The sequence below is a fragment of the Mustela nigripes genome, chromosome 5 (genome assembly GCF_022355385.1).
Source record: "Mustela nigripes isolate SB6536 chromosome 5, MUSNIG.SB6536, whole genome shotgun sequence".
Classification (NCBI taxonomy): domain Eukaryota; kingdom Metazoa; phylum Chordata; class Mammalia; order Carnivora; family Mustelidae; genus Mustela; species Mustela nigripes.
This window is the reverse complement of record NC_081561.1, coordinates 74,842,216-74,869,962: the sequence shown is the minus strand read 5'-3', so window position 1 is coordinate 74,869,962 and position 27,747 is coordinate 74,842,216. Positions and strand designations below refer to the sequence as shown.

General features: G+C 44.7%; 1 protein-coding gene across 1 annotated transcript; it reads left to right on the top strand.

Moving 5' to 3' along the window:
* The first annotated feature begins 212 nt into the window (after positions 1 to 212).
* On the top strand, positions 213 to 27,134 carry HDDC2 (HD domain containing 2). Its single transcript, XM_059399138.1, has 6 exons — positions 213 to 364; positions 2,987 to 3,108; positions 5,068 to 5,170; positions 10,131 to 10,199; positions 22,546 to 22,684; positions 26,778 to 27,134. Exons 1-6 carry the CDS (start codon positions 281 to 283, stop codon positions 26,873 to 26,875), a joined length of 615 nt encoding a protein of 204 aa, XP_059255121.1. The 5' UTR covers positions 213 to 280; the 3' UTR covers positions 26,876 to 27,134.
* Positions 27,135 to 27,747: the final 613 nt, after the last annotated feature.

The window sequence follows — 27,747 nt, the reverse complement described above, 5'->3', positions numbered from 1 at the left end:
TAGGTCGGCTCCGGGTTGATGCAGTCCCTGGGGGCAGCCCCGAGGCCAGGAAGGTGGGAAACACGTCTTTTCCATAAGGGTCTGGGAAAACCCGGTGAGAAATGAATCGGGAAAGGATCGGGAGGGAAAGAGAGGGATGGGGAGGGAGGAGGAGGAGAGGGGAAGAGTGGGAGGGAGGAGGCGGAGGAGCTGGCGCAGGGGTAGGACGGAGGCGGAGGAGGGGGAGGAGCTCCGGGCGGCGGCCACACGGCCTGCTCCGACCTGCGGGGCCCGCGGCCGCATGGCGTCGGCCTCCGCCGCGGCCCTTTCGGGCGGGGGGGCCCGGAACCTGCTCCGGTTCCTGCGGCTGGTGGGGCAGCTCAAGGTGAGCGGGCGCCGGGCGGGGCCGTTTGGGGCCCGGCGAGCGGCGCGCGGGGAGAGGCCGGTGTGGCCCCCGCGTCCCGAGCTGCGGCCGGCGGGGCCTGGGGCCTTCGCCCTCCTCGCGCCCTCCCTGCCTCGCAAGGGTGGGCCCCGAAGCTCCCCTGGACGCCTGGGCGCGCCTGCACAGTGGGCGGAGGAAGCGCAGCGGCTGGGCTCACCGCAGGCCCAGTGAAGTCTGAGCCGGGAGAATCCTGTGTGGGGAGATGAGCCTGGTGCAAATCCGGGAGGCCTGCGCTGCCCTCCGTGAGGGTTCTGGAGAGCAGCTGGCGCGGTGATGCCCGTCAGCTTCAGCCCAGAACACATGTGGGGCTCACGCCCCCTCTGCTGGGCCTCGGAGCAGCCGCTGGTGGGAAGAGCAGAATCCATCAGTCCGGCAGATGTTAAGTGGGTGCTTTAAATCCTCTAGAAGTAACAAGACTTTTGAAAAAAGATATATAATGTATTATTTGTTTCAGGGGTACAGGTCTGTGATTCATCAGTTTTACGCAATTCACAGCACTTACCGTAGCACATACCCTCCTCAATGTCCATCACCCAGCCACCCATCCCTACCACCCTCTTACCCAACAGTAATCCTTAGTTTGTTTCCTGAGATGAAGAGTCTCTTATGGTTTGTCTCCCTCTCTGGTTTCTTTTTGTTTCTTACCCCCCCCCCCCATCCCCTACGATCCTGGATCCTCTCTCTGTGTTGTTTCTCAAATTCCTCGTATCAGATCATACGATAATTGTCTTTCTCTGACTTATTTCACCTAGCATAGTATCTTCCAGTTCCATCCACGTCATTGCAAATGGGAAGATTTTGTGGTTTTTGACGGCTGCATAATACTCCATTATAGATCTATATCACCTCTGCTTTATCGATTCGTCTGTTGATGGATATCTAGGCTCTTTCCATAGTTTGGCTGTTGTGGACATTGGTGCTGTAAATATTGGGGTGCATGTATACCTTCATGTCACTGCATTTGTATCTTTAGGTTATATACCCAGTAGTGCAGTTGCTGAGTCGTAGGGTAGCTCTATTTTCAACTTTCTGTGGAACCTCCATACTGTTTTCCAGAGTGGCTGCACCAGCTTGAATTCCCACCAACAGTGTAGGAGGGTTCCCCTTTCTTTGCGTGGTTGCCAACATCTATCATTTCCTGACTTATTTTTAGCCATTCTGACTGGTGTGAGGTGGTATTTTATTGTGGTTTTGGTTTGTATTTCCCTGATGCTGAGTGATGTGGAGCACTATTTCATGTGTCTGTTTGGATGTCTTCTTTGCAGAAATGTCTGTTCATGTCCGCTGCCCATTTCTTGGATTATTTGTTTTTTGGGTGTTTGGATATTTGTTCTTTGGGTGTTGAGTTTGGTAAGTTCTTCACAGATTTTGGATACAATAGCCCTTTATCTGATATGTCATTTGCAAATATCTTCTTTCATTCTGTCAGTTGTCTTTTGGTTTTGTTGACTGTTTCCTTTGCTGTACAAAAGCTTTCTGTCTTGTTGAAGTCCCAGTAGTTCATTTTTGCCCTTGCTTCCCTTGCTTTTGGCGATGTTTCTGGGAAGAAGTTGCTGCGGCTGAGTTCAGACAGGTTGCTTCCTGTGTTCTCCTCAAGGATTTTGGTGGATTCTTGTCTCACATTGACGTCTTTTATCCATTTTGAGTCTGTTTTCGTGTGGGTGTAAGGAAATGGTCCACTTTCATTTTTCTGCACGTGGCTGTCCAATTTTCCCAACACCATTTGTTGAAGAGACTGGCTTTTTTCCATTGGACATTCTTTTCCTGCTTTTTGAAGAATAGTTGACCATAGAGTTAAGGGTCCATTTCTGGGCTCTCTATTCTGTTCCATTGATTTTTTTTTTAACAGAATATTTTATGTAGTGCACACTGGAGTTGTATTCTGTGTGGTCTCCCTTTCCATTTTATCCTCCTCTACCCATAACTGGAGATTTTGCAGAATTTCTACAAGTTAAAAGCAGATTATCTGTATCCTGCCGCTCTTGCTACTCTATATACAATTCTTCAGAAATGTTGACTCCTGGGGAGAAAATGCAGTCTCACAAGATCACATCCTGATCTGAACAGAAGACAGAATCATGACTGGGGTAGCAGGAGCAATTAGAAAGGCCTTCTCCCTTCTGCTTCCAGACCGGGAAGTCTGTCACTCACTTTTTCAAGTTCAGAGCTTTCACCAGTGTTTTCTACATGTGTTGAATGGGGTTGTTTGAAGACAAGAGTCTCAACTCTCATAGTTAAGAAAACACAATATTTTATAGTTTTATTTTTATGTCTAAAGGACCCATGTATGTTCCATAATTTATGCCTTAGTAATGCAGAGTAACTCGACCTTTTGGACCCTTGCACTGTATACTTGTGAATTATTTCTCCCTCTCCTCCTTCTTATTCCCCGACCCCACTGGTTTGATTCCAGATGTTGATCATTTGGTTAGTTAAGCATTCTTCCACGCTTTCCGAGAAACTATGACCCTGCTTCTATACCCTATTCTTTGGGCTTCTCTTAAAGAGCATAGCAGATTAAATCCTCATTTTTATAAGCTTCTCTCTCTTCTTCCTTCTCATCAGAGAGTCCCACGGACTGGCTGGGTATACAGAAATGTTGAGAAGCCAGAGAGCGTGTCAGATCACATGTACAGGATGGCAGTTATGGCTCTGGTGACCAAAGATGAGCATCTTAACAAAGACAGGTAAGCCAACGTGAACTCTGATGTTTGTTAGAATCTCTGGTCTGTGGGTATGTGCCACTTCTTGTGACTGACGCCTTTATCTAATTCTTGAGAGTTTTTAGTTGATCTGTCAAGAGAAATTACTTGAGGCAAACCATATAGGTTCAGGCTGTAGGAAGGGGAATTATGTGTGTTGGTTGCTTCAGCTGTAAAGTGTGTTCTGGGTTTTTTCTTGGCAAGTGATAGAGCCTGCCGTGATCTCAAGAAGACAGAAGTGTGATAATACAATTTCCAGGGCCTTGACAGTCAGTGTGCTGTGTCTAAAATTCTGTCATTGTAATAGTATGCTGTAGCCCTTTCATGAATACTAGCACCCATTGGTGGGGTGACTTTTTGGAGGAGTATGTGCAAGAGGTAGCTGAGAAAAGGATATTCTCTCCTTCAGTCAGCAGGTGTCTACAATGCTTTTTGAGCACAGGACACAGTTTCCTAACAAAGTAAGACAGAAGTTAATCTCCTGGGAATGACATAGGTCCCAACTGGCTTCTATAAAAAGCCCCAAATTAGTTATGTTCAAAATTAGTTATGTTCAAATTAGTTAGGTTCAAAAATTAGTAAGCTTGGGGGTGCCTGGCTGGCTTACTCAGTAGAGCACATGACTTTGGATCTTGGGGTCATGAGTTTGAGCCCCACACTGGGCTTAGGGATTACTTTAAAAAATAGATAAATACATAAAAATTTTAAGAAAAAAAAAAACTGGGGTCCCTGGGTGGCTCAGTGGGTTAAGCCTCTGCCTTCACTCAGGTCATGATCTCAGGGTCCTGGGATCAAGCCCCACGTCAGGCTCTCTGCTCAGCAGGGAGCCTGCTTCCCCCTCTCTCTCTATGCCTGTCTCTCTGCCCACCTATGACCTCTGTCTGTCAAATAAATTAAAAAAAAAAACAAACTAGCAAGATATTCTAATAGAAGAGGTGACATGTGCTTGGGTGATCTTAATAGAGGGGACGGAATGGATCAGAGGTGATCTCTGAAGAGCTGACCGGGTAGGGAAGTAGAAGGCACAGCGTGCAGAGAGGAGGGCATAACAATGGAAGCCCCCAAATTAAGGGTCTGTTTTGGAAATGATAAGTAAATCAGTTTGATTGTATCAAAGTTCCATTAGAGAGCTGAGGAGCCCTGTTACTCTATAGGTGGTAGAGAGGTGGGATTTGGGGCAAAAAGCACAAGACGAACATGCTGTGGAATAGAGCTAACAAACCCAAGAGTAGTTGGAGATTTAAACTGGTGACGGAGACCGGCTGCAGTTGGTACACCATGGGGAGGTTGTTAGGCCTAATCTTTATTACTGATCATCATAGCCATTGGCCTAATGATCAACATGTGTCAGGAACACACAGGATCCCATTTAGTTCTTATACCAACCTTATGATGTACTACTGCCCCTTTTTTACAGATGATAAAATGAAGGATGACAGAACCGAACATTTAAAGAAATTAAGTCACTTGGCAGAAGTCACACGGCTAGTAAATGGTTGCTGGATTCGGACCCAGATCTGTCCTGCTCTGCCCTGCTCTGCCCATGTCTCTCTAAAGAGCCTCATCTTGACATCTAACTAGTATATTGGGGAAATGATTAGTTCTGAGTTTTGATTCAGGAAGTAAATGCCATAACCAGATCATCCCCTCCTGGCTTTGTCATCTGAAGTTGTCCACCTTTTAAAGTGATAGCCATTAAAACAATAACAAAAAAATTCATGTGAAACAGTTTCCCCTGCATTCATGTTTTATCGTGTTGCATATTAACTAGCACTTTCAAATCAGAATTGTTTTTGGTTAGTAGAAGAGAATTACTTTAGAACATACTTCATTAAAATACCCTGTAAGGGTGGAGGGGAAAAAAATGCATCTTCACGATAGTCTAGAGAAGGAACTTGTAGTGAATCTAACTGTGTCCTCATTCATCATTTCTCGTCTGGTCAGATGTGTGCGCCTAGCCCTCGTTCATGATATGGCCGAATGCATCGTTGGGGACATAGCACCAGCAGATAACGTCCCCAAAGAAGAAAAACATAGGCGAGAAGAGGTCAGTGTTAACTCTTGACTCCACCGGAGACCACCAGAGACCACTGTTGCTGAAGCAAAGCTAAGTTCGTTGGACCCGTGGCAGTAAGACAGAGCACAGAGTCTGAGCAGTGTCTCGGTGTGGGGGTGGCAATCAGGAGCTGGTATTTGTAGGGTTTGAGGGTCTGGGCTGGAGGATGGTCAGATGGATCTTAGGAGACGGGCCACTAGTTAGATTGCACAGAGTGTAAGACAAAATAGCGTTGGATTGGTAGAACTGGTGAGGCAGAGTCTCAGTGAGGAGAGTCTGGAGGAATAAGCTGTTAGTGCTTACTCTATCTGGGCCATGAATGGTCTTATCTTCTAGAAGCAAGGATTTCTAGAAGTAGCGCACTGGTGTGGTTGTTCTCAACCTTGTTTAACACGAGATCAGGAAAGTATGCCTGCTCTCGGCCTTGTCTAACACAGGGACAGGAAACTGTTGGGTTTCTATTCTCATGAGTAGGTGGACATAGATAGTGGACATAGATAGTATGGCTTTCATTAGCAGAAGGGAAGTAGCTAGAACTGGAAGGACTTCTCCATCCTGTTTAAGCTCTTTGGAGGAAAATGCTGAAAATCACAAGTCTAATCATTATTATAATTACTTGTGAATTTTCAATTAGTCTTTGATTTATTGGTTAGAAGTAATGAAAAGTATTTGTAATAGTAAGAAAGGAACATCAGAAAAATATTAAATCAGTATCAATTTGGACTCTAAATCCAGAGCCAAGGGCCAAAGAGGAAGACATATTTGAGGCAGAGGTCAGAAGATCCAGGAAGGTTTTTTGTTGTTGTTGCTGTTTTGTTTTTTGATGTTGAATGGCTGGTTCTCAAGTCAGGGTTATTGTGAGCTACTTTTATTACAGGAGATTGGTCCTGTACTGCTCAGTGGATAGAACCTTCATTGAAATGCTTCAGCAGGGCAGGGGGGCTTGACTAGCTGTTCTCAGAGCTGGGGGAGTCTGGAGTTAAGTAACCTGCACTATTTTTATCCCCTGAGAGGCAAGAAGGTCCACAAGGAATGCTAGTTTAGGAATTCTGACATTATGGGAACAGGAGAACTCGTGTAAGGAATGCGTTCTTCCTGCCAAAATACAGATCCAGAATCTAGGCTCAGTATCATGACAGCCTATACAGAGGGAGAAGGCCGAGGCACTGTTTCTCTGTAGGAGTCTAGACTGACGTGAATAGAGTTCCTGGACTGACTGGCAGAATTACTACGAAAAGAAACCAATGAGTTCAAGATACCGAGCGGCAGAAAGGAGTTTGCTCTGAACCAGAGGATGTGAGCGATGGCATGCTGAAGACGAAAGGAATGGGGAAAAAGACTCCCTAATTATACAGCTCATTTCAGGATGCAGGCTAGTTTTAGTCAAGGGTCAGTCCAGACATCGTGGAGGAGAAATGGTATATCCAAGTACCGGAGGGTCCTCAGAGACTGTGCAGGGACACAGAGCGAGGAGGAGAGACAAACCGTCCCATGAAGGTAGATCATGAAGTTGAGGTTTCCTCCCCAGCGGAGCAGGTCAGAGTCTTTAGGAGAAAAATAGCATCCCTGGGCAGGCTCTCCACTCCCTGGAGATGGGAGAAGACCAGCCACTGTTTTGACAGTGGGGAGGCCTGGCCAGTGACACCTCGTGGAGGGGCCTCCTGGGGCATGAGCAGAGAGAGAGTGCTTCTGCCCTATTGGGCTTCCTATCCTGCTAATGATGGGACTCTTTCCAGCCTCATTATACCTCCTGGCCGCTGCCCACTCCTGCGTTTCCCAGAGGCCGTAATCTGGAGAGACAGGGGAAGCATCTTGAAGAACCACAGGTTCTAGACAAGAAACAGAAGGCTTGGAAGACGGCCGAGAGTCCATTGCCTCTTTCTGCCGCTTCTTAGGATTTGGGAACAGAGAGAAAGATCTGGAAGGTGAATAATTCTTTATGCAGATGGTGTTTATGAACAAGATTTGGATGTCTGAACCATGCATTAAGATAATTAAATGAGGATTTCTTGGCTCAGGGTGGAATGCACATAATGAGAATCGGGCAGCATGATTTGCCCACGGGCTAGCCAACTGCATCAGGAAGGCTTAAACTGAAGTAGGAGGGAAGGAAAACACTTGGTGAACTTGGAAGGCTGATTGTTTTGGAGGAGAGTATATGGTATTAAGATGAAAGGGAAAATGAGGGCACGGAAGAGAAAGTTTAGGGCCAAAAGCAATACTGTCTGACCCCCTCCCTAAACAAGATAAAACAGACTTTGTATTATAACGCGAGCTGGCGAATGACGCTTTGTAGGGACCATCTGGCACCCTTGGGGTGGAACTCAGGGCAGGAATACAGCAATAGCAGGTCATACTGCTTTTTGAAGACAAAAACATGAAGTCAGAAGGCAGAATCATGGTAGGTATGTATCTGCCAGGGTTCAAGTTGCTGAAAGTTGCTGAAGAACCAAGAGGTTAAAAGGAGGAGAACCAAGCTTTATTATGGGAGTGAATGTGGCAAAATAGAGAAACTGAAAAATATAGTGAACATTTTAGAGAGTGGTCATCATGTGCCAGACACCACGAGCTTTGTGTTACCTGTTTCATCCTCACGACAGCCCCCCCTCGGTAGATGCATGCCATGATTAGCCCCATTTTACAGATGCGATACCGGAAGGACAAAGAGGTGAAGTACCTTGCCCAGGGTTCCACAGCCAGTCATAGGCAAGTCAGGCCCCAAACCCCAGTTGAATCTTTTGCAGCGAACTCCTATCCTGCTCAGCCCCACAAGTGATGTCTGAAGGATGCGGGATGCTTTCTGGGTGCCTGACGCAGAACTGACCCAGGATGTTTGCTGAAAGCTTAGGCAGGTCAGGACTTCTGGCAAATCCCTGGCACGCTTTGCTAATGGGAGGAAGCTAGGAAAATTATCACCCTAAATCAGTGTGTGGACCAGGTAAAACTCTGTATAGAAGTGAGGGTAGCGGGGCTCACATGGGGAGGGCAAGTCTGACGTACGCAGCCAGGTACCCCGGGGTTTAGCGAAGTCATTTTTGGAGGGTTCATTTAAAAAGGTGGGCACAGTTCTGTGGCATGTGTTACCAAATAAGGAGCATCGACTACGTCGGAGGTCTCCAAACGCAGTCGGATTGTATGATAACAAATGATATCAGTGAGTAGAGATCCAGAAAATCATTGTTCAGTTTTCAAGAAGAGAACAACAACATGTTTGTTATCTGTTTTGGTTTTTCAAAGCACATGATGGTTTTATTCAACAGGAAGTTTATCAGTAAGTCAGTAACTGGATGTGATCTCCAAAAAGCTGATTTCAGTCTTAGGCTGCCTTTGTAGAACTAGAGTATCTGGCACAACAGAGGCGTGGTTCCATTCTTTCCACTATGGTCAGAGCACACCTCAGTCATTGTTTGGTGCTGGAGTAAAATACTCTAAAAGCTTGGGTTTTTACATACCTATAAATACATATTATTTAGTTCATTGTTTTCAAACAAAAGCAATGGACAGACTTGTGTTTTTGGAATAATGTAGAGAAAGGCCATCTGTTTATAAAGACGCCCTTAATTTTTGAGAATGCAAAGATTTTCTCAACCATTTTACTAGAATTTATGAAAAAGAAACAAGGGAGAACGCAGACACAACCTACCATAAATTTGATACCACTGAGGGAGGCATGGTGCTACAGATCGTTTGAGATGGTGAAGTTACTTAAGGCTGATCCATGACACTACAAATACAGTTTGCTCTGGGAGTAGTGGTATTCTGTATTCTGTATTTTCTCTCTAGCCTCTGCTGGACAAATCATGCACATGTCCCTCAAGTGGCTGGTTTGAGTTATGTGGTCCTCCCGTGGACCAGTCCCTGTGGCTTCCAGATTCTGGGAATCAGAATCAGAATCAGAATCCAGATTCTGGTCCAGCTGGGTCACTTGACCTTGTTTTTGTGTGTGAGGAAGGGATGCTGGAGGGTTGGAGGTAGGCATAGTGGTAGACCTTCATGGACAGTTTTCAGCTTGATATAAGAAAGTATTTTCTGTCAGAGCTGCCTAAAGCCCATCTGGGCAACCTCCTGAGGTGCTAGAATTCCCACGCCGGGACATGTTTACAGAAGGAGAATAAGAAGTGATCAGGGATGCTCTTGAATGGTTCCTGGATGATGTAGCTACTTATCTTTTTTTTTTTAATTTTTAAATTTATTTGTCAGAAAGAGAGAGCACAAGCGGAGGGAGCTGGAGGCAGAGGGAGAGAGAGAAGTAGGCTGCCCACTGAGCAGGGCGCCTGATGTGGAACTCGATCCCAGGATCCTGGGATCTTGACCTGAGTTCAAGGCAGACACTTAACCAACTGAGTCTCCCTGGTGTCCCGCTAATTGTCTTTTAATATCATATCCCCTTTCGACCCGTGTGTCTGTGAGCCCGCAAAATACTCTCGTGTTATTTCCTTTATGTTAATGACAGTAACTGCCCATTTGTATGGTGCTTTATGTTATGCAATAAAAACATTAAGAATAGAAAATGAATACAGTAATATACAAACAGTTTTGAGCTTTGTAATTCAGTGTTACTTTCCTGTTCTTGTTCTCAGGTTTGTTTTGAACTTTAGTATGTTTCTGTTTGGAAATTTACACGGGCATCTTGCCATTCGTCCATAAGATGTAAAATCCCTGGCCTCACTTCTGATATTTCTGTAATCATCTCACACCCTCCTCCTTCCTTGTCCTTTTTTTGGTGTCTGGGGTGGTGCAGACCACAAAACATATGCTCAGCGAAGCCCACGTGAATAAATACACACGTTTCTTTAATGTGCACAACTGCCCTCCTTGTAAGCCATAAATATTGTCCGAGATTCTGCCCTTTGGGGAGCCATTTGCAAGAGTTTGAGCCCATGATTTGGCTTTTGTAGTTGAGTTGTTCACTAGATAAATGTGATCATGATTAAAATAACTGTTATTTCAGGAAGCCATGAAGCAGCTGACCCAGCTCCTCCCAGAGGATCTCAGGAAGGAACTTTATGAACTTTGGGAAGTAAGTATATATGATAGGTTGCATTTTAATGTATTGTGATTGAATTTATAGGGCTCCTCAGTGTTTTAGTTGACTTAGATTGTCATCACAGCTGTCTCTAACTTACTGCTTTCTGGTTTGTGTCTGTTTCTCCCCTCCTGGCTGCTGCAGGAATTTCTCCTGGCTCATAGAAATTTTTCTTCCGTCCAGTTTCCCCATTTCCCTTGACACCATAATGCCTGGCATAGATCCTGACTCACAGTCCCCTGGATTTCCTGTTGCGTTGCCTTTGCCACCTTCGCTACGTCATCTCTACCCATTTCTGGTCCTTGGAAACAACGTGGACCCTCACCACTGGCTCTGACCTTGGACACATTCCCCTCTCTGAGCCTGTTGCCCATCTGTGAGACCTGGAAGGGTGGTCCAGGGCTGAGTCGGGTCCACGTGAAGTGCTGCCAGGATGCCCCTGGGGGACAGAGGGGGGGCCCTGTGGGTGTTCACTCCCCACCCAGAGCTTGCTGGCAAGGGGGGGGGGCGTTTGGCTGGAGGGAAAGAGAGGAAGAGTGGAAAGAGCCAAGAAAGCCATTGTGTTCCCATTGCTCCTCACTCCTAGTGCTGGTTTTCATTTGTGAAGGGAAAACAACAGCAAACAGACCCTCGTCTACCTCGTCTACCGCAGTTTCTCACTTCCTTCCAGTCTACACTGGCCCTTCCTTGCTGGAGCCCCTGGTGCCCCTCCTTATCCTCCAACATTGCTACCTCACACTCTCACTTCTCCCGGGTCCTTCAAAGCCCTGCTCCCTGCTCCTGCCTTCAGAGGCTGACTTTCCACCTTTTCTTTCACATCCTCCGCCCTCCGCCCCGCCTTCTCTCCCCTGAGCCACAAAGCTGGCAGAGTTCCCTTCCCATTGCCCAGCGTGCCATGCCGGGTCAGCTCTTCCCTTGATTTGGGAAGCCTGGGGGACAGGTTGAGAAAGTGTCAGTGTTGAACGCTGAATAGATGTGTCTCCTAAAAAATGCCATTTTACTCAGTGGTCTGGTTCTGTGGCATGCTGTCATTTCTGTGGTTTAGCTGGATTAGGGGGTGATGTAAGCATCCTTTTCTTGTGAGGCAGCAGGCTCTGATGCAGAGGGCAGGGCTGGGCTCCAGAGAGACCTGGATTTGAACCCCACTTCTCTTGAGGTGAGGGGCTTGGCTCTGGCCGGCCTGTTTCTCCTAGAACGTGGGAATACAGCTCCACAGGCCCTTAGCCGCAGTTAGGAAATCTACACAGTTCAGGGAGCCATTTAAAAACAAAAACAAAAACAAAACAAAACCTGATGTAACTTGATCTCACACAGTAAAATCTTACCTGAATCACTATGAGGTTGTTTAGAGTCCACCTGCCCTGACCCACCTCCCTTAGTGTGAAATCAATATGCTTTAATGTAGAAATACTCAATCTGTTTGGCAACCGAGCCTGCCCTGGACCCCACTAGGGGTTTTCTATAACATGTACCTGTATGTCCCATATTATTTTCTAAATTAAAAATGTGCTGAAAACTGAAACGGTTTTTAGGTAAAAGACTGTGGGCCATTAATGCCTGCCTTGCCAAATAATTGTGAAAATTAAATCTAGCATAATATGCATGTCCTTTAGCCGGAGGCTGGCTCAGGTGGCGTCTGTTACTAGTTATAATGGGGTTGCTTCAGGGATAAGAGTCCCTTGTGCCAAAGTATGTACTTGCAAGTGAACTTCTGGAACACTATGAGGATTGAGGATAGTGGAGTGGAGTTGGGCTGCATTTCATACACAGGAAGAAAAAAAATGGCAGTGAGTTTATGAAACTAATCCCATGTCTCTAAGAAGGAAAGACTCCCAGAATTTGAAAGCGTTTTATAAGAATTGGCACCCTTGTGTCCCCTAATTATTGTGAACACAGTGGCAGTATCTGTTAAATTATTTTCTCAGTTAGCAATCAGCAACTGGCTCAAAAAAACTTACTGCAAAATTTACTTTAATTACAAAAATTAACTTACTTTCAATTTACTGCAAAATCTCCTTTAATTAAGTAGCTTCCAAGTGAAAACATGACAAAAAGACTTTGGATTTGAAAAAATATATATAAAATTCAGAGCATTAAGTGACTTGATAGCCCCCCAAACAAGTGATAGTTTTATGATCTTGTAAAAGTCATTGGTTGAGTTAATTAAGCTTGTTAAGGAAGATCTCAGGCCAGGTACACAGTTGGCCACTTGGAATGTGACGATTCTCAGTTTCTTTATTTCTTTCTTTTTTTTTTTTTTTTTAGAGATTTTGTTTATTTGTTTGACAGAGAGAGAAATCACAAGTAGGCAGAGAGGCAAGCAGAGAGAGAGGGGAAGCAGGTTCCCCGCTGGGCAGAGAGCTGGATGCGGGAGTCGATCCAGGACTCTGAGATCATGACTTGAGCTAAAGGCAGATGCTTAACCCACTGAGCCACCCAGGTGCCCGACAGTTCTCAATTTCTTGAGAATTGTTGCTGGGCCAGCCAAGAGCTTAAAAGAAAATAGCAAGGAATTAAATAACTTCATTGGTAAGACTGTGGGATGTTGATTGGTGTGGAGGAGAAAAATTGCGAGCTTTTTGCTTTCTGGCATGAACGTCACGTTTGCATACTCTAGGAGGTTTGGGAGTTTGTTTTTCTATGAAGAGCCAGAGTGGGGGAAATGAAGACCATATAAATAAGCTCAGTGGGTTAAGCCGCTGCCTTCGGCTCAGGTCATGATCTCAGGGTCCTGGGATCGAGTCCCGAATCGGGCTCTCTGCTCAGCGGGGAGCCTGCTTCCCTCTCTCTCTCTCTGCCTGCCTCTCCGACTACTTGTGATTTCTCTCTGTCAAATAAATAAATAAAATCTTTAAAAAAAAATAAGCAGCAACACATTTTTCAGATAGAATTATAGAGATTTATTCACTGAGAATAAACTTAAACTTTCCTTAAGCAATTCATACATCCCTATGAATGAAGTAAGGTCAAGAAGGTAAGGTCACTAGGGCCCAGAGGTACAGACTGAATCTACAAATAAGTCCCAGTGTTTACTCTCCACGGAAGAATGTGCATACGTACGTGGGTGCTGACGCTGGCGGGCACATGTGTATTTAAGTTTATTTAGAAATCAGGAAAATGGACATCCCTAACATCTAATATTATTTTGTAGAGAGAGTGTTAAACATTAGAATTGTCCCATTTCTTGGACCATTTCTCCCCATTCTGTGCCTATTAAAGCCTGTATTTCAAGAACTGGACTATCACTCTCCATAATACATGTTTCTCAAAGCCCACAGACTCTTCTGACAAAAAAGCCTAGCTCTAGGCAGTACCTCAGAAGAAGATAATCCTCTCCCCTCTTCTGATATGGATTGAGTTGTGTCCCCCTAAAATTCACATGTACCTCCGAATAAGACCTTATTTCTTATTTGAAGATAAGATTTTTTTTTCTTTTCCATTCAATAGTTTATTCTCAATACCTAGTAAAATATAATACATGATGTAGGCAATCAGTATATGTTGAATGAATTGACAGGGCTTTTTCTTGATACTGTGAAGGAGTTTTTTTTTTTAAATAATTATATTTCAAATTTTTATTGTTCACCTTGAAATATAACTATATTATTTCAAGTATTCTCCAAAGAGGAAATTATAACTGTGGAGATTTTTTTTTTTTTTTGAGATAGGATTAAAAAAATTGGGGGGGGGGAGATTGAATTGTTACAGAGGTAATCAAGTTGAAATGGGATCATTAGGGTGGGTCCTAATCCAATATGATGGTGTCCTTATAAAAAGGGGAACTTGGACACAGAGACATATATTGGGGGAGCACCATATGAATATGAGGGAGGCCTTCTGTAAGCCAAGGGGAAGGACCCGAAACAGATCTTCCACTCCGCCCTTGGAAAGAACCAATCCTGCCAACACCTTGATTTCAACTTTTACCTCCAGAGTTATGAGACAATAAATTTCTGTTGCTTAAGCCTCAGGATGTGGTTCTTTTTATAGCAGCCCTTGAAAACTAATTCATTCTCATTCTCTCTCTGTCTTTTTCCTCTCTCTCTCATACCTTTGGTACTATGTAATGGCTACTTTCATATTCTTAGCTATTTTTTAATTACCTATGTATTCTGTCTCTTTAGTTCTTTACTGTGTCTGTTAGAATTTTGTAAATTTGAAACTAGAAGAACATCTGTGTCCTAGGGTCTCTTTGGTAGCAGGTGACAAAGCCTGCCTCCTTGTTCAACATTTTCCTTCTCTCACAAGGCAGTGTGGTGGTTAACTGAACAAGCACTTACAGGTTTAGCATATTGACACCATATCACTACCTTATTTGTAGTAAGAGACTCTCTTAGTGTTCTAGCACTGCTGGTAAATTTCAATTACCAGAAATCTGGATGGCTTTAAACAAGAGAAATTTATTGTCTCATGGTCCTGGAGACTAGAAGTCCAAAATCCTCTGCTGGGCTTCTCATAGATGCCTCTTCCATTTTCCTTTCTTTCTTTCTTTCTGTCTACTTGTCTACTTATCTATCTACCTATTTATTTATTTTAAAAGAGAGAGTGTGTGTGAGTGGGATGGGGAGGGGCAGGGGAGAGAAAATCTTAAATAGGGTCCACACTCAGTGAGGAGCCCAGTTTGGGACTTGATTTAATGACCCATGAGATCATGACCTGAGCTGAAATCAAGAGTTGGACGCTTAACTCACTGAGCCACCCGGGCACCCCCTGAGAGATCCCTCTTCTGGCTTTGGCATTCCTTTCCTTACAGACACATCGCTCCAATCTGGGCCTCCATAGTCAGGTGGTGGTCGCCCCGTGTCTATATCCACACCCAAATGTCTCTCTACTTATAAGGACACCAGTCATTGGATTAGTACCCATCCTAATCCAGTATGACTTTATCTTAATTTGATTACATCTGCAAAGATCTTATAAGATCACATCCATAGAATCCAGGTAGACATGAAATTTTGGAAAACACTATTCATCCCAGTATACAGACTCTCATATTAACTTCAGCATTTTTATAATTTGTGTCCATCGTTAGTACTTGGACTTCAGTATCCAGTTTCCAGGGTTCAGATACTCTGTTTACTACCAGTATGGTCTTGGACAACTTACTCAATGTCCTCATTTATAAAACGGCAATAGCACTAGTATAACTATTTTACAGACTGCATGGCAATCAAATTAATTAATATATGAAAGGACTTGGAATGTTGCCTGATGCATGGTAAGCTCTATCTTTCCTCTGTCTCCAGTCTGTATGTTCTGATTTTGGTTTAAGAAAGTATGGTCATTCTGTATCCGGGGAACTTAGAATAGTACAACTTACATAGAAAATGCCAGTTGATTGATTTATGAAATCTTAATCATAGCTCTTCGCCACCATAAATAACTGTCAGCACAGAGGGTCATGTCTGTTTAATGCAGTTAAACGTCCTTGATTATAAATTTTCTTGGTCATAGAAGGGTGAAATCAAATTTCAGCAAGTCAAGAGAAAACACTGTCATTTTTCTCTGAGTATCACAGAAAGTTGTTCCCCCACCACCTGCCTTTCCCTTTAAAGAAGTATCCTTGTGAGTCCCCAGACAGAGCAGGAGCCGCTCCTCAGGCAGGATGCTTGGCGTACCCACCTGCCCCCAATTTTCTCGCCCTGTTGCCCCAAGTTCAGTCAGTTGGAGATACTGTGGGTCTACAGGTACCCTTTAAAAAAGTCTCCATACCAAGGACTTCATGGTTCAGGTGCAGTATTTTATTGGGGAGTTTGATGCAGAGCGCCATGAGGATCCTAGGTCCCTGAGGGAGAGTCACTAGGAGGTGGTGGAGTGGAAGACGCAAGAGAGAAACTTCTCCTAACGCTTCCGCCCACCGGCCTGTCTCCAGGGGAGAGGGAGGAGACTTCTGGCCTCCCTGGCCCTTCCTTCCCTTCTCTTCCCTTTCAGGACCCAGACTGTATCTCTTTTCTGCTTGAACTCCTTGTTCTACTGTTGCTTCTCAGAACTCCAGTCCGAGTCCTTTGGATCATTTGGCTCCCGAGTCCCAGCCAGAGGCTGCAGAATGCTGATGCAGGGACCTTCCTGTCCCTGCCTTAGGGACTGGCGTCCCTCGCTTCCCACACAGCAGGCTCTGCTGAGCCTTCTCAGGTGCCAGAAGCCACCATGCAGCCTCTCCATCTCTGGCCCCACATCAGCTGCCCACCCCTCTCTTCCTCCACCTGCTTTCTCACTCTTTCCCCAAGCTGATAACAAATAAGCTTGCCTCCTTCAGTGAGAAAAGAAAAGCTTCCAGATGGAACTTTTTCAGCTTTTTGTAAGCCTCGTAAGTAATGTTTCTGTACCCTATTTTGAAATAAACTTCCCTGGACAGCACATTTCCCTCCTTCGCTTCACCACCACATAGGGCCTTATCTCCATGGCCTGCAGGCCGCCCTGTGACTCGGGCCCACCAGGCGCAGCTCTGGCTGCGGTCACGGACTGCCTTGTGTGGCTCCATCTGGGGGAGTCTTGCCAGTCGCCCAGGTGCCCCTGACGCCTGGGCCACCGGTGTTGGCTCGTTGCAGCTGTCTCATCCCTCAGGTCTCTGACGTTGCTGCCTCCAGATTTTCTTTGTACCTTCCGAGCTCTTTCTGAGTTTGTGCAGGTGTCCCTCTTTCTTGGCCAAGTTGGTCAGGGCCGATGTTCCCTTCCCAGGGCTGTGTCCTTGGCCTCCTGCTCTCTGCAAACTCCTCCCAGGCTTCCGGGGTCACATCCTGATAATTCTCTGTGTTCTCCTGAACAGCTTCCTCCTCAGCTCCAGACTCACAAATCCAGCAGCTCCACCTAAATATCTTGCTCAGCTGGTTCCTGGCATCCTCATTTTCTTCAGCCATTTTTATTATTTTTAAAACCATTTTATTGAAAAGTAAAACACAGAAAAGGACACAAACACCTGTGTATAGCATAATGAGTTACTGGAAGGATAACATCCCTGTAACTACCGCCTACATCAGGATTTGGAATTGTCGCGGGGCACCTGGGTGGCTCACTCGGTTAAACATCTGCCTTCCACTGGGGTCATGATCTTGGGGTCCTGGGATCGCGTCCTGCATCAGGCTTTGTGGGAAACTGGCTTCTGCCTCTGCCTGCAGCTCCCCAGCTTGTGCTCACTCTCTCTCTGTGAAATAAATCAATAAAATCTTAAAAATTTTTAAAAAAGATTTTATTTATTCATTTGACAGAGATCACAAGTAGGCAGAGAAGCAGGCAGAGAGACAGGAGGAAGAGGCTCCCTGCTGAGCAGAGAGCCTGACTCGGGGCTCGATCCCAGGACCCTGGGATCATGACCTGAGCCAAAGGCAGAGGCTTTAACCCACTGAGCCACCCAGGTGCCCCCTAAATCAATAAAATCTTTAAAAAAAAAAAAGATCTGGAACTGTGCCACTGCCACAAGAAGCCCTTTCTTGTACCCTGACCAAGGCCAACCACTCCCTTCCTCCAAAAGTAACCACCGCCCTGATTTTTACAGGGATCACCTGAATTTCCTTATGGTTTTGTGACCCAAGTAGTCATCCTCTTACATTCTAGTTTAATCCTGTCCATTTTTAAAGTTTTTTTTATTTTTATTTATTATTATTTTTTAAGATTTTATTTATTAATTTGACAGAGAGAGAGAGCACAAGTAGGCAGAGAGGCAGGCAGGGAGAGAGGAGGAAGCAGGCTCCCCACTGAGCAGAGAGCCGGATGCGGGACTCGATCCCAGGACCCCAGGATCATGACCTGAGCTGAAGGCAGAGGCTTCAACCCACTGAGCCACCCAGGCGCCCCAGTCCTGCCCATTTTTTTAAAAGCTTAATGTATCTTAAATCTTTAATCTACAGTCCCCCTCCCTTCTGACCCCCAGCCCATCTCTTTCTCTTTCTTACAAATTATCTACGGAAGAATCCAGAGCATTTGGCTTAAAGAGTTTTCCATAGTCTGGGTTTTGCACACTCATGATGCAGTTCTGTTCCTCTGTTTTATTTTCTGCACATTGGCCTCTGAATCCAGAGCTGGATCAGACTCACATTGGATCTTTTTGGCAAAACTGTAGATGGTGTTGGAGTCTTTGATTGTGAGGCACATAATGTCTGGGTTTTCTTGATGCTTACATCCCTTCATCCCATTGAGAATTGTAATATACTATTTTTGTCTTGTTTTTATTTAGTAGCTGAAGTAGTTGTACCCGCAGAGGCTTCCTCTTCCTTCCTTCCTCCTCCTCCTCTCTTCTGTTGCAGTTCATCTAGGAAAAGTGGGGTATTGACTTTGGTCACTTCCTTTATAGCAGGCGGTGTAGTCCGGCCTCATTCATCTGCAACAGCCAGACAGTTTGTTTCAGTAGGCAGTGTAATTTCCAGACCACAATATGTGTAGTCGGGTGCTTGCTGCTCCTGGGTTGTCTATGGTTTTTATGCTTTTTAATGGACAGAGTTAGGGTACATGTGTGTATCTGCCTTGTGGGTTCATGATGATATTTCCAATTCAAATACAGTATTGCATGGTTTTTACTTAATCTCTTGTATGGTATGTCTTCACCTCCTCTACATTATCCTTTCTTCCACACAAGGAATCCTGATTACATGGGCTTTATCCTTTTCTACACATGTACCCATCTCAGAATAACAATTGTATATAGCACAATCATCAATTCCATTTACTGAAAACGGTTTAAAAAACTGTTTTGCCTCTGCTATCTCTATTATTCCTGTGTTTTTTTTTGTCATTGTACTGTACCGAGATCGTATTCTGTCTAGATTGTTACATTACCATTACATTACATTAACCATAACGTATTGTTTCTTACACCTCATTGAATCTTAGTTCTGCAAGTATCTGTTGATGCTCACTACCCGTCCTTACATCAGTTTGTCCTGGTCATTTTGGCTGTCTGAAACTTGTCCTCTTCTAGTTTCTTCAAAAAAGGCTCACAGGAACAATATGTTCTATACTTGCCTCTGTGTTCTTTATACTGGAAGGTCAGTTTCACTTGATAAAAGAAAATCCTTGGCTCCCAGTTTCTTTGCTTGAATGTCTTAAAAACATTACTCCCATTCTCTTTGCTCATAAAGCAAAGTCTAATAATTTTATTTTTTTATATACGTCCAGTGCTTTTTCTGCATAGGTGTCTGAAGGATTTTTTTTTTCATATATATGGTAATTTTATTAGATTGTGTCTTGCTGTTGGTCCTTCTGGGTAAATATCCTTAGCTACTTAGTGTATGTGTTCAATATATACTTTCAGATTTAAAAAAAATTAATTTCAAGAAAAATTTTTGAGTAGTTTTTCTTTTATTTTGGTTTCCTTTTTTCCTCCAAAATGCTGACATATCTGTATATTGGTTCTTCTTTGCCCATCTTTGATATTTGTCACCTTCCCTCAGATCCTTTACATCTCCTTCATATCTTTTTGGCTTCTAAACCTAACCTTTTCAATTTCTATTTCTTTTAAGGTATGTTTAAGTATCCCTGTGTTTCTGTTTGCTTAGCCTTCACTGCAAAATGACTTTTCTTTTATCTCTAATGTTTTCTATATGGTTCTTTCATGTCTTAACATTTTCTTAGCATCTTTTAGTTATTTTTGAAATAGTTTCTTATAGATTTGATCCTTTTAGCAAAAACTAAGGATGTCTTTCTGATGTGAATTGTCTGTAGAGATGTCATTTTGCTCCTTGCTCTCTTTAGTTTCTGGTAGGCTTGTATGGGACCTGATCTCTGTGCTTTCTGATCTTTGTTGCTCATTTTGATACACAACTAGTTTTCCCAGACTTGTGGAAGGAAACTTGGTTCAGATAACTTAAAAAAAGAAAATTATTTACTAGGTTGAGAGGGGAAAAAAGGGCAGAAGGAGAGGGAGAGAGAGAATCTCAAGCAGACTCCCCATTGAGTGCAGAGTCTGATGCAGGGCTTGATCCCACGACCCTGAGATCGTGACCTCAGCCGAAACCAAGAGCTGGACCTTTAACTGACTGAGCCACCCACTTGCCCCCAGATAACTTTTTGAACTTCACAGAACTTCCTTGCCTGCTTTGTTGTTTTTTCTTTTTCTTTTCTTTCATTCTTTTTTTTTTTTTTTTTAATGTACTGTTAAAGTATATGGTGGCCTGCGTTCAGAGATTCCCTGGCTTTGTTCTCTTTCCCCAGTTTTATCTGGACTTTTTCTTTTCTTCTTGTTATCCTGACCCCACTCAGTTTTGATTCCGCCCCCAGCAGTTTCTCTTTCTGTGGGGCCCTGTTCTGGAGAGAGCCCCCTGCTGGTCAGGCTGGCAAATTCACGAGGGCTGGGCTTGCGTCAGCGGCTGCTGGAGCTGAGGGTCTCCTATTTTCCGGTCTGTCCCATGCCCTGTTGCTCCTGCTGATGGAAAGCAGGACTTATGGTTAGAGGTCATTTGTCCCCACTTCCCATATAATTTATGGTTCATGGTAACATTGTGTTCTGTAGTTTTGTTATAAATATTCATTAGGTTTTGGTTTTGCTCTTTCTTTGCTCTGTCAGTTTTTTTGGGTCTCTTTTTCTCCCCTTTGCTCCCTCTTGAGTTACCCATGCCAGAAACAAGGAAGTCCTTTTCAGCCTTTCCTTCCATCCACGTTCATATTTTGGTTCACTCCTTAGTGTCTCTCAAATCTGCCCACTTGTCCCATCTTCACTGCCATGAGATTAGACCAGACCAGATTCTCCTAGCTGCTCTGCTGGTGCTACCAAGTCTCAGAGCCCGATTTTTCTGCCTCCAATCTAGCAGATTTTCCCCACAGAAGGTAAGATGATCTTTCTAAGCACAGATCTGATCATGACCCTTCTGGCCTGAAACCTTCCAGTGACGTCCAGTCGCTGCGTGATAAGCTGAAACCCCTTATCACAAACCACAGGGCCTTTCAGGAGCTGATCCTTCACCTGCCTTCAGCCTCTTCCTCCTACAATTAATTCTGCCTCCTGTCATGAGAAACTGCTTGGATTAAGCTCTCAAAGATGCCATGGTGTCTTCTTACTCCTAGAGCTTTCTTGGCCTCACTGTTTTCCTTGCCCTGCCTCATTGTTGGAAAATGAAATTGGAAAGTGCCTGTACCATTGCTTCTTGAGGAAAAACCCAACAATTTATATTTTTAAAAGAAACATGTAATTTCACCAGAATTTGTTATACAGTGTGTGGTCATTGCTTAATGGTCTTGAAATCTTTTTTTCTTACTTCCAATAAGAGAAAAATCCTGAACTGCTGTGCCTTGAGTACATTCCACTTCTTTTTTGTTGAATAAGGAACTTGAATTATTAAATATAAATACATGATTTTAAATGTGAATAAGTATTTAAATAAAGACAAGTATTTTTAAGGGCCTTTGAAGTTAAACAAAATGTATTTGGTTTCATATTAAAACGATTTCCCTGTATACTTTTCAGCTCTATCAAAATCCAAATAGCTGCGTTTGTAAGAATAAGACATCTAATAAAAATCGAGAAACCTTAAGTGATTCACATCACATCACCCTGCCAAGAAAGCATGACAGGCTCATTATCCGGACGCATCTGGGGTGGAATTACAAATGAGAACTTTGCAGGGAAACCAGTTGGGAACACTCTGGTCTTAATAGAAAAACGATTCTATATAGTATTAACTGGGACTTGTGGTTGTGTGGCAGGTGTCCTGCTCTACGAAGCAGCCCTCCTGGAGCTTCTTGTGTCAGGTTTGCACGGAGGAGGGAGGGACCGGAGGGCAGAGGAAAGGCAAAAAAGCTGCTCCCGGTCCACTGCCTTTAGCACCACCATGTGACCAGGACACGGGCACACATACGCCGTTGCACAAAGAACCTGCCGGTCCTGCCTGTGTCCTCCAGAGTCATACCCCAGGGGGACCTGTTTGGAAAGCAAGGACAGAGGTTTCCATTGTAAAGGATCGCCAGAATTCAATGAGAAAGCTAGAAATTCACTAGAAATTCATAAGGAAGTCTCACAGTTTTTAAATGGGGAGGGAAGTAATTGGAGAAGCATGTGATGAAATAGTAGCTGGAAGTTAAAAAGACCACCACTCCGGTGGATGAAATGACGATCTCGAAGACAAGGTACCAGCTGAGAGGAAGAATGCTTGGAGTGTCGAAACGAACAGCTGGGGCTCTGGGGGCATCTGGCAGACTGTACAGAATGGCAAGCACATCCCTCTTGCACGGGGTGCTGAGACTGAGCCGGGGACGTCACAGAGGCAGTGTCTCTGCGACGGGCATTGTGGGTGTGGTGGCCAATACAGAATGTGCTTCCAGCTACGAGTCTGATTTCAATACTAGAATCAGAACTCCCCTGGAGTGCCCCGTCCCACAGCTCTGACCATGCTGTGTTCGTGGTCCCTTTCCTTAGGAGTATGAGAGCCAGTCAAGTGCAGAAGCCAGGTTTGTGAAGCAGCTGGACCAATGTGAGATGATTCTGCAGGCATCCGAGTATGAAGACCTGGAGGACAGACCCGGGAGGCTGCAGGATTTCTATGATTCCACAGCAGGTACCCTGGGTTGTGTTCAGTAAACACTGTTGTAGCTGGCCTCACTCCTAGTGTAGTGACTGACGGCGCGTTAGTGGGATCCGCTGTCGTTACCTTCTAATGACACTTTCCTATGGAGCATCTGACTGGGACATGGTGGGCTTCCCAGGGAGGCGCAGCCTGGTGTGTGAGAGCACTGGCACCCTGGGCCCTGAGCCACAAGCCAGGTTCACATTCCCACCTGGCTCTGCACCCCTGGGCGGTGTCCTGGCCTCTCTGTATCCTCCCTGAAAAGTGGAAAGCATAGAGTTTACTTATTGGAGTCAAAGGTGGGTTTTGAGATTTAAGAGAGAATATCTATGAAAGTGCCTTATAATCTGGACGTGCTTGATAGAAATAAAGTCATAGAAGATGGAGGTAGAAAAAGAGATGTTAAAAGTAGAAAACCCCAAACAGTTGAAGTCACCGTGGTCATTATAGTGCTTCTTGGCGCAGACCTCGAGTTCAACTGGTTCTAGTTCTGCCTCTTGTAACACATGTAACCTCCAGCAAATTACTTAACCTGGCTCTGGGCCTTAGTTCCCATATTTTTAAAATAAGGATAATTATAGGGGCACTGGCCTGGGTGAGTTGGTAGAGCACGCAACTCTTGATCTCAGGGTTGTGAGTTTGAGGACCACGCTGGATATGGAGATGTAAAAAAAAAAAAATTTTTTTAAAATAAGGATTATTATAGAATCTACTTTATAGGGTTATTTGAGGATCTAGTGCGAGGTGCTTAGAATAACACTGGGCAATAAGCCTTTGCTGTCTTCATTGTGATACAATTCCTGGCGAAGCTCTGTACCTGTAGGACTGCTGACTGTGTGGCTCCCTGGAGCATAGCTCCGTCCTTCCTCGTCTCCCCCACCTCAACTCCGGAGTCCCTCAGGCTCAGCTCGACTCCCATTTGCCCTCAGAGCGCTGCTAGAGTGCCCCTCTGGGACTTCGCAGGACTTCATGTCACTCCCGGCTCTCAGGCGGGGCTCCAGGATATGACGTGCTTCATCACTAGGTTGATTCGATTTTCCTTCCATCTTTTCCAGCCCCACTTCCTCTGCCTCAGACGAGGCCCTTGTTATTTCTGTATGGACTCTTGTCATCACCTGCTAACTCCGCCAGCCGGGCTCCCAGCTCTTCCTGCAGATCACAGTGTTTTCCTCCTCTGCAGACATAGTTATTATCATATCTTCATTTTTAAAACTTCTGTGCTCAAAAGCTCTCCCATCTGAGGCCACTCCTCTCCCTGGTCTCCTTTTGTGATCCTCCTCATCAGAATGAGGCGTTCCCTTCTTTTTGCTCAGTCTCCATTTGGTCTAGAGCTTTCCACAGTGTTGTGACAGTCTGACTTGTGTTCTCTTTAGTGATGTTTCTTGTTGGGTCTCTTTCCAGACCTCCAGTTGCTCATCCTACACCATAGTAAACTCTTTGAGGGCCAAGACCAGGTTTGTCCCATCTGTTTTTGATACAGGTGGTGCTCAAAAATATCTGACTTGAGTTAACTAGAGTAGCAGTCTAGACTAGGGATCTACAGACCATGGGCTCATGGGCCAAGTTTGGACTGCTGCTTGTTCATATAAATAAAGTTTTATTGAAACAACCACACTCATTCTCTATGTATTGTCTTTATGTATTGTGGCTATGTCTATGTATTGTGGCTTTTACAGCCACAGCAGCAGAACTGAGTAGACTTGAGTAGCTGGCAACAGAGACCACATAGTTTACAAAGCCTAAAGTATTTACTGTCTTACTCTTTACAGAGGTTTGCCGACCCATTGTAAGCAATGATTAGGTTCCAAGGTAGCATATTTTGCCAATAATGTAACTAAAATACAAGTCATGTCTGTGTAGTGCTTTGCATTTTAATGCTATCATTTTCTATTTTGATATATTCACAGTGAAAAATAGAAAATGAAACATGAAACTCCTAGAAGAATCAAAAAATGGGATGTAGGAGGGTCATCTGGTTTAAAGTGCACATTTTATTGAGGAAGAAACTTGAACTGAGAGTTTGATGGGTCCTCAGCTGAACTGAGGTTAAAATTCACTTTACTTTCCACTCTGGGGCACTACTCTATTAAAAAATTAATAATTAGGTGGTGCCTGGGTGGCTCAGTGGGTTGAGCCGCTGCCTTTGGCTCGGGTCGCGTGATCTCAGAGTCCTGGGATCGAGCTGCGTATCGGGCTCTCTGCTCAGCGGGGAGCCTGCTTCCTCCTCTCTCTCTGCCTGCCTCTGCCTGCTTGTGATCTCTCTCTGTCAAATAAATAAAATCTTTAAAAAAAATTAATAATTATAAGTAATGAAAACTGATGTAAGAATGGTTTCCTACTTATCCCAATAATGCTTGAAGAAAAAAAACAAGTTTAGTTAAGGAGAGATGAAGATGTACACTATGACCCTTACGAGGATTTCTCTTTTTAGAAAACTGCACCGTGTGAGCGTGGGGCTCGAACCCATGATCCTGAGATCAAGAGTCACATGCTGTACTGACTGAGCCAGCCAGGTGCCCCCTTATGAGGATTTTGAAGGGAACATAAAAGCTTTTGTTTGATAAGACATTTTTAATTCTCTAATTTAGTCAGCACTTACGGCTTTTTCTCTTTTCTTTTTGAAACTCGGTGTGTCGAGGAACAGCATGGAGGCCAGTGTGGCTTGTGGGGGTGGATGAGAGGAGAGGGTTGCAGGTGAGGCTAGAGAAGTGGGCAGGGGCCCTCCAGCCAGTATAGGAGGTTGGCATGGACTCTGAGCAAGATGGGGACCCCTTGGAGAAGGTGGACTACAGGACAAGTGTGATCTGACCTGTGTTTTGAAATGGTCACTTGGGCTGGAAGTGGGGAGACTGACTGGGGCCATTGCAGTCTCCTAGTGGTTTGAGCCAGGTGGTGGTGGTAGAAAAAGGAAGGAGTGGTCAGATTCTGGTTATATTCTGAATATAAAGGTTGACAAGATTTGTGTGGTGGTGTTTATGAGAGAAGTCCAAGGATTTTGGTCTAAGCAACGACAGAAGAATGGAGTTGCCACTAGATGGAGAAGATGGGGGAAAGATAGGTTTCAGATGAGAAAATCAGGGGTCCCAAAAGCAAAGGGAAGAAAGTGTTTCAGGAGGGGAAAGAGGAGCCTTCAGATTTAGCCACATGGAGCTAATTGGCATGTCCTCAATAAGAGCTATTTTGGTGGAATGGTGGTAATAGTCTGATGGCATGACCTTTACACGTGTTGGTGCCGAGGATGGCCAGGAGGCAACTGGGAGCATAGAAGGTAGCCCCAGGCCCAGTAACAAGAGCCATGTGAGAGAGGAAACAGCCACTGTGTAACAAGGCTGCAGGGAAAGCCATAGCCTCAGGACAAGCCAGACATTAGGGCAAGAAGATGAAGGGAAGGTTCAAAGAAGAGGTTGAGAATAGGGATTAAATGGAACAGAGTTAAATGTGGAATGAACAGTAAACAACAAAAGTCACTGGCAAAAAAAATAAAAATAAAACAAAACCTCCAAAAAACAGCAAAACAGGGAGTGGATGGTGGGTGTAATATTCCCGTGTGCCAGCTACATGGGAAGATAGCTTGCAGGCTGGTTGCTGCCCAGGACAGAAATCTGGGAGGGCTGAGGGCCAGGGAAGACTGCATAGATCAGTGGGTTTTAGTGTAGAAGTGTTTGCAGAGAGGCACGTTTGCATCCTGGGACAGCCTAGACCTTCTGTCTTCCTACTAGTCTTTCTGATGTTGGTGCTTTGTTCCCCTCCACTGCAGTTTCAGAAGGGACAGGGATTGCTCTCAGTTCTCTGAGTGCTGTCCTACCCGAGTTTCTTTATAGTTCCTGGTAGATGCATTCAGAGGCAGCCTGGTGAGGTTTCTCTTAGCTCTGCCTAATGGGACAGTTCTTTGTTCGATTCTCATCCCTAATGCTTGGAGGCAAACGGGTGACAGAGCGTGATCTTCAGAACCTGGAGTTGTGTTCTGCAGAGCCCCTGCATAGAGTGAAGCACAGAGCCGAGCCCCTGACAAGCCTGGGATCAAGCTGGAGACACTGATGGATTCTCTTGTCAATTTATTTTTCCTTGTCTTCTTGCCTTGCAGGAAAATTCAGTCACCCTGAGATAGTCCAACTTGTTTCTGAACTTGAGGCAGAAAGAAACGCCAAGATAGCTGCTGCCCCTGGCACGCCGACCTCCTGACATGTCCTCTCTCCTGCTGTACTCCTGTGACAGACACCGTAGTTTTCATTTTCGTGGCGTTGTGTTTAGCCACTGTTGCCGTGTGGATCTCCCAGATGTGAGTCTATTTTCCGTTGCCCGGACTCCAGTAAGAAACATGTGATACAGCCCGGATAATAAAAGAAGCTGGGAAAGAGTGTGGTCCTGAAAATGTCCTGAAAAGGCTGGAGGCCGTGGGGGGGAAGCTTTGTATGCACTAAATAAATATTTAAAACCTTAAGCTTTGGAATATTTATTGGAGATTTTAAATAATCTTATTCTTAACACCTCCAGCCCTGAAGGCCCAATTCATGAAATGATAGAAAATTAAGTCATGATGACTTTTGAGGACAGATTCTTCGGCTTAGTGATAAACCTCCAAGGAAGAGAACGTATCACAACGCATTTACGAAATGCTGCTTTGTTCAGACGATCGCTCTGTGGAGCCACATTGTTCATTTCACTGTGACCCGCTCTAAGCCCTTGATCATAGACTTTTAAACCTGTTAACAGGTTCTGCTTCTCCCCCTAATCCATTGGGTCATTTGGGAGTAAATTCAGGCACACAATGTCAAATGCCACTTGTCTTCCTCTGTAATTTTTTTCCTGTTGTTTGATTTATAAATAGACCTTGATTTATAGGAAAATTGATCACCAGGTAAGAAATCTGTAATCAGAAGAGTCGCTGGGGTCGCTGCCCCTCATGTAGGGAACATTGGCCTGGTTTCCTCCCCTCATTTCCTTTCTTTGGTTGAGTAACCTACCCTGCTGGCCTTTAAATGAAGACAACCCATGCGAATCCGCCCAGTATCTCCGTGTGAAGCGATGATGTCTGTCCCTTTAATTCAAATGTC

What these genes read in the sequence shown, in the direction of transcription:
- HDDC2 (XM_059399138.1), top strand. Translation starts at nt 281, where the DNA reads ATGGCGTCGGCCTCCGCCGCGGCCCTTTCGGGCGGGGGGGCCCGGAAC. An exon ending in GGCTGGTGGGGCAGCTCAAG is followed by an intron (nt 365 to 2,986) that starts GTGAGCGGGCGC and finishes CCTTCTCATCAG; the next exon opens with AGAGTCCCACGGACTGGCTG. An exon ending in AACTTTATGAACTTTGGGAA is followed by an intron (nt 10,200 to 22,545) that starts GTAAGTATATAT and finishes CCCTTTCCTTAG; the next exon opens with GAGTATGAGAGCCAGTCAAG.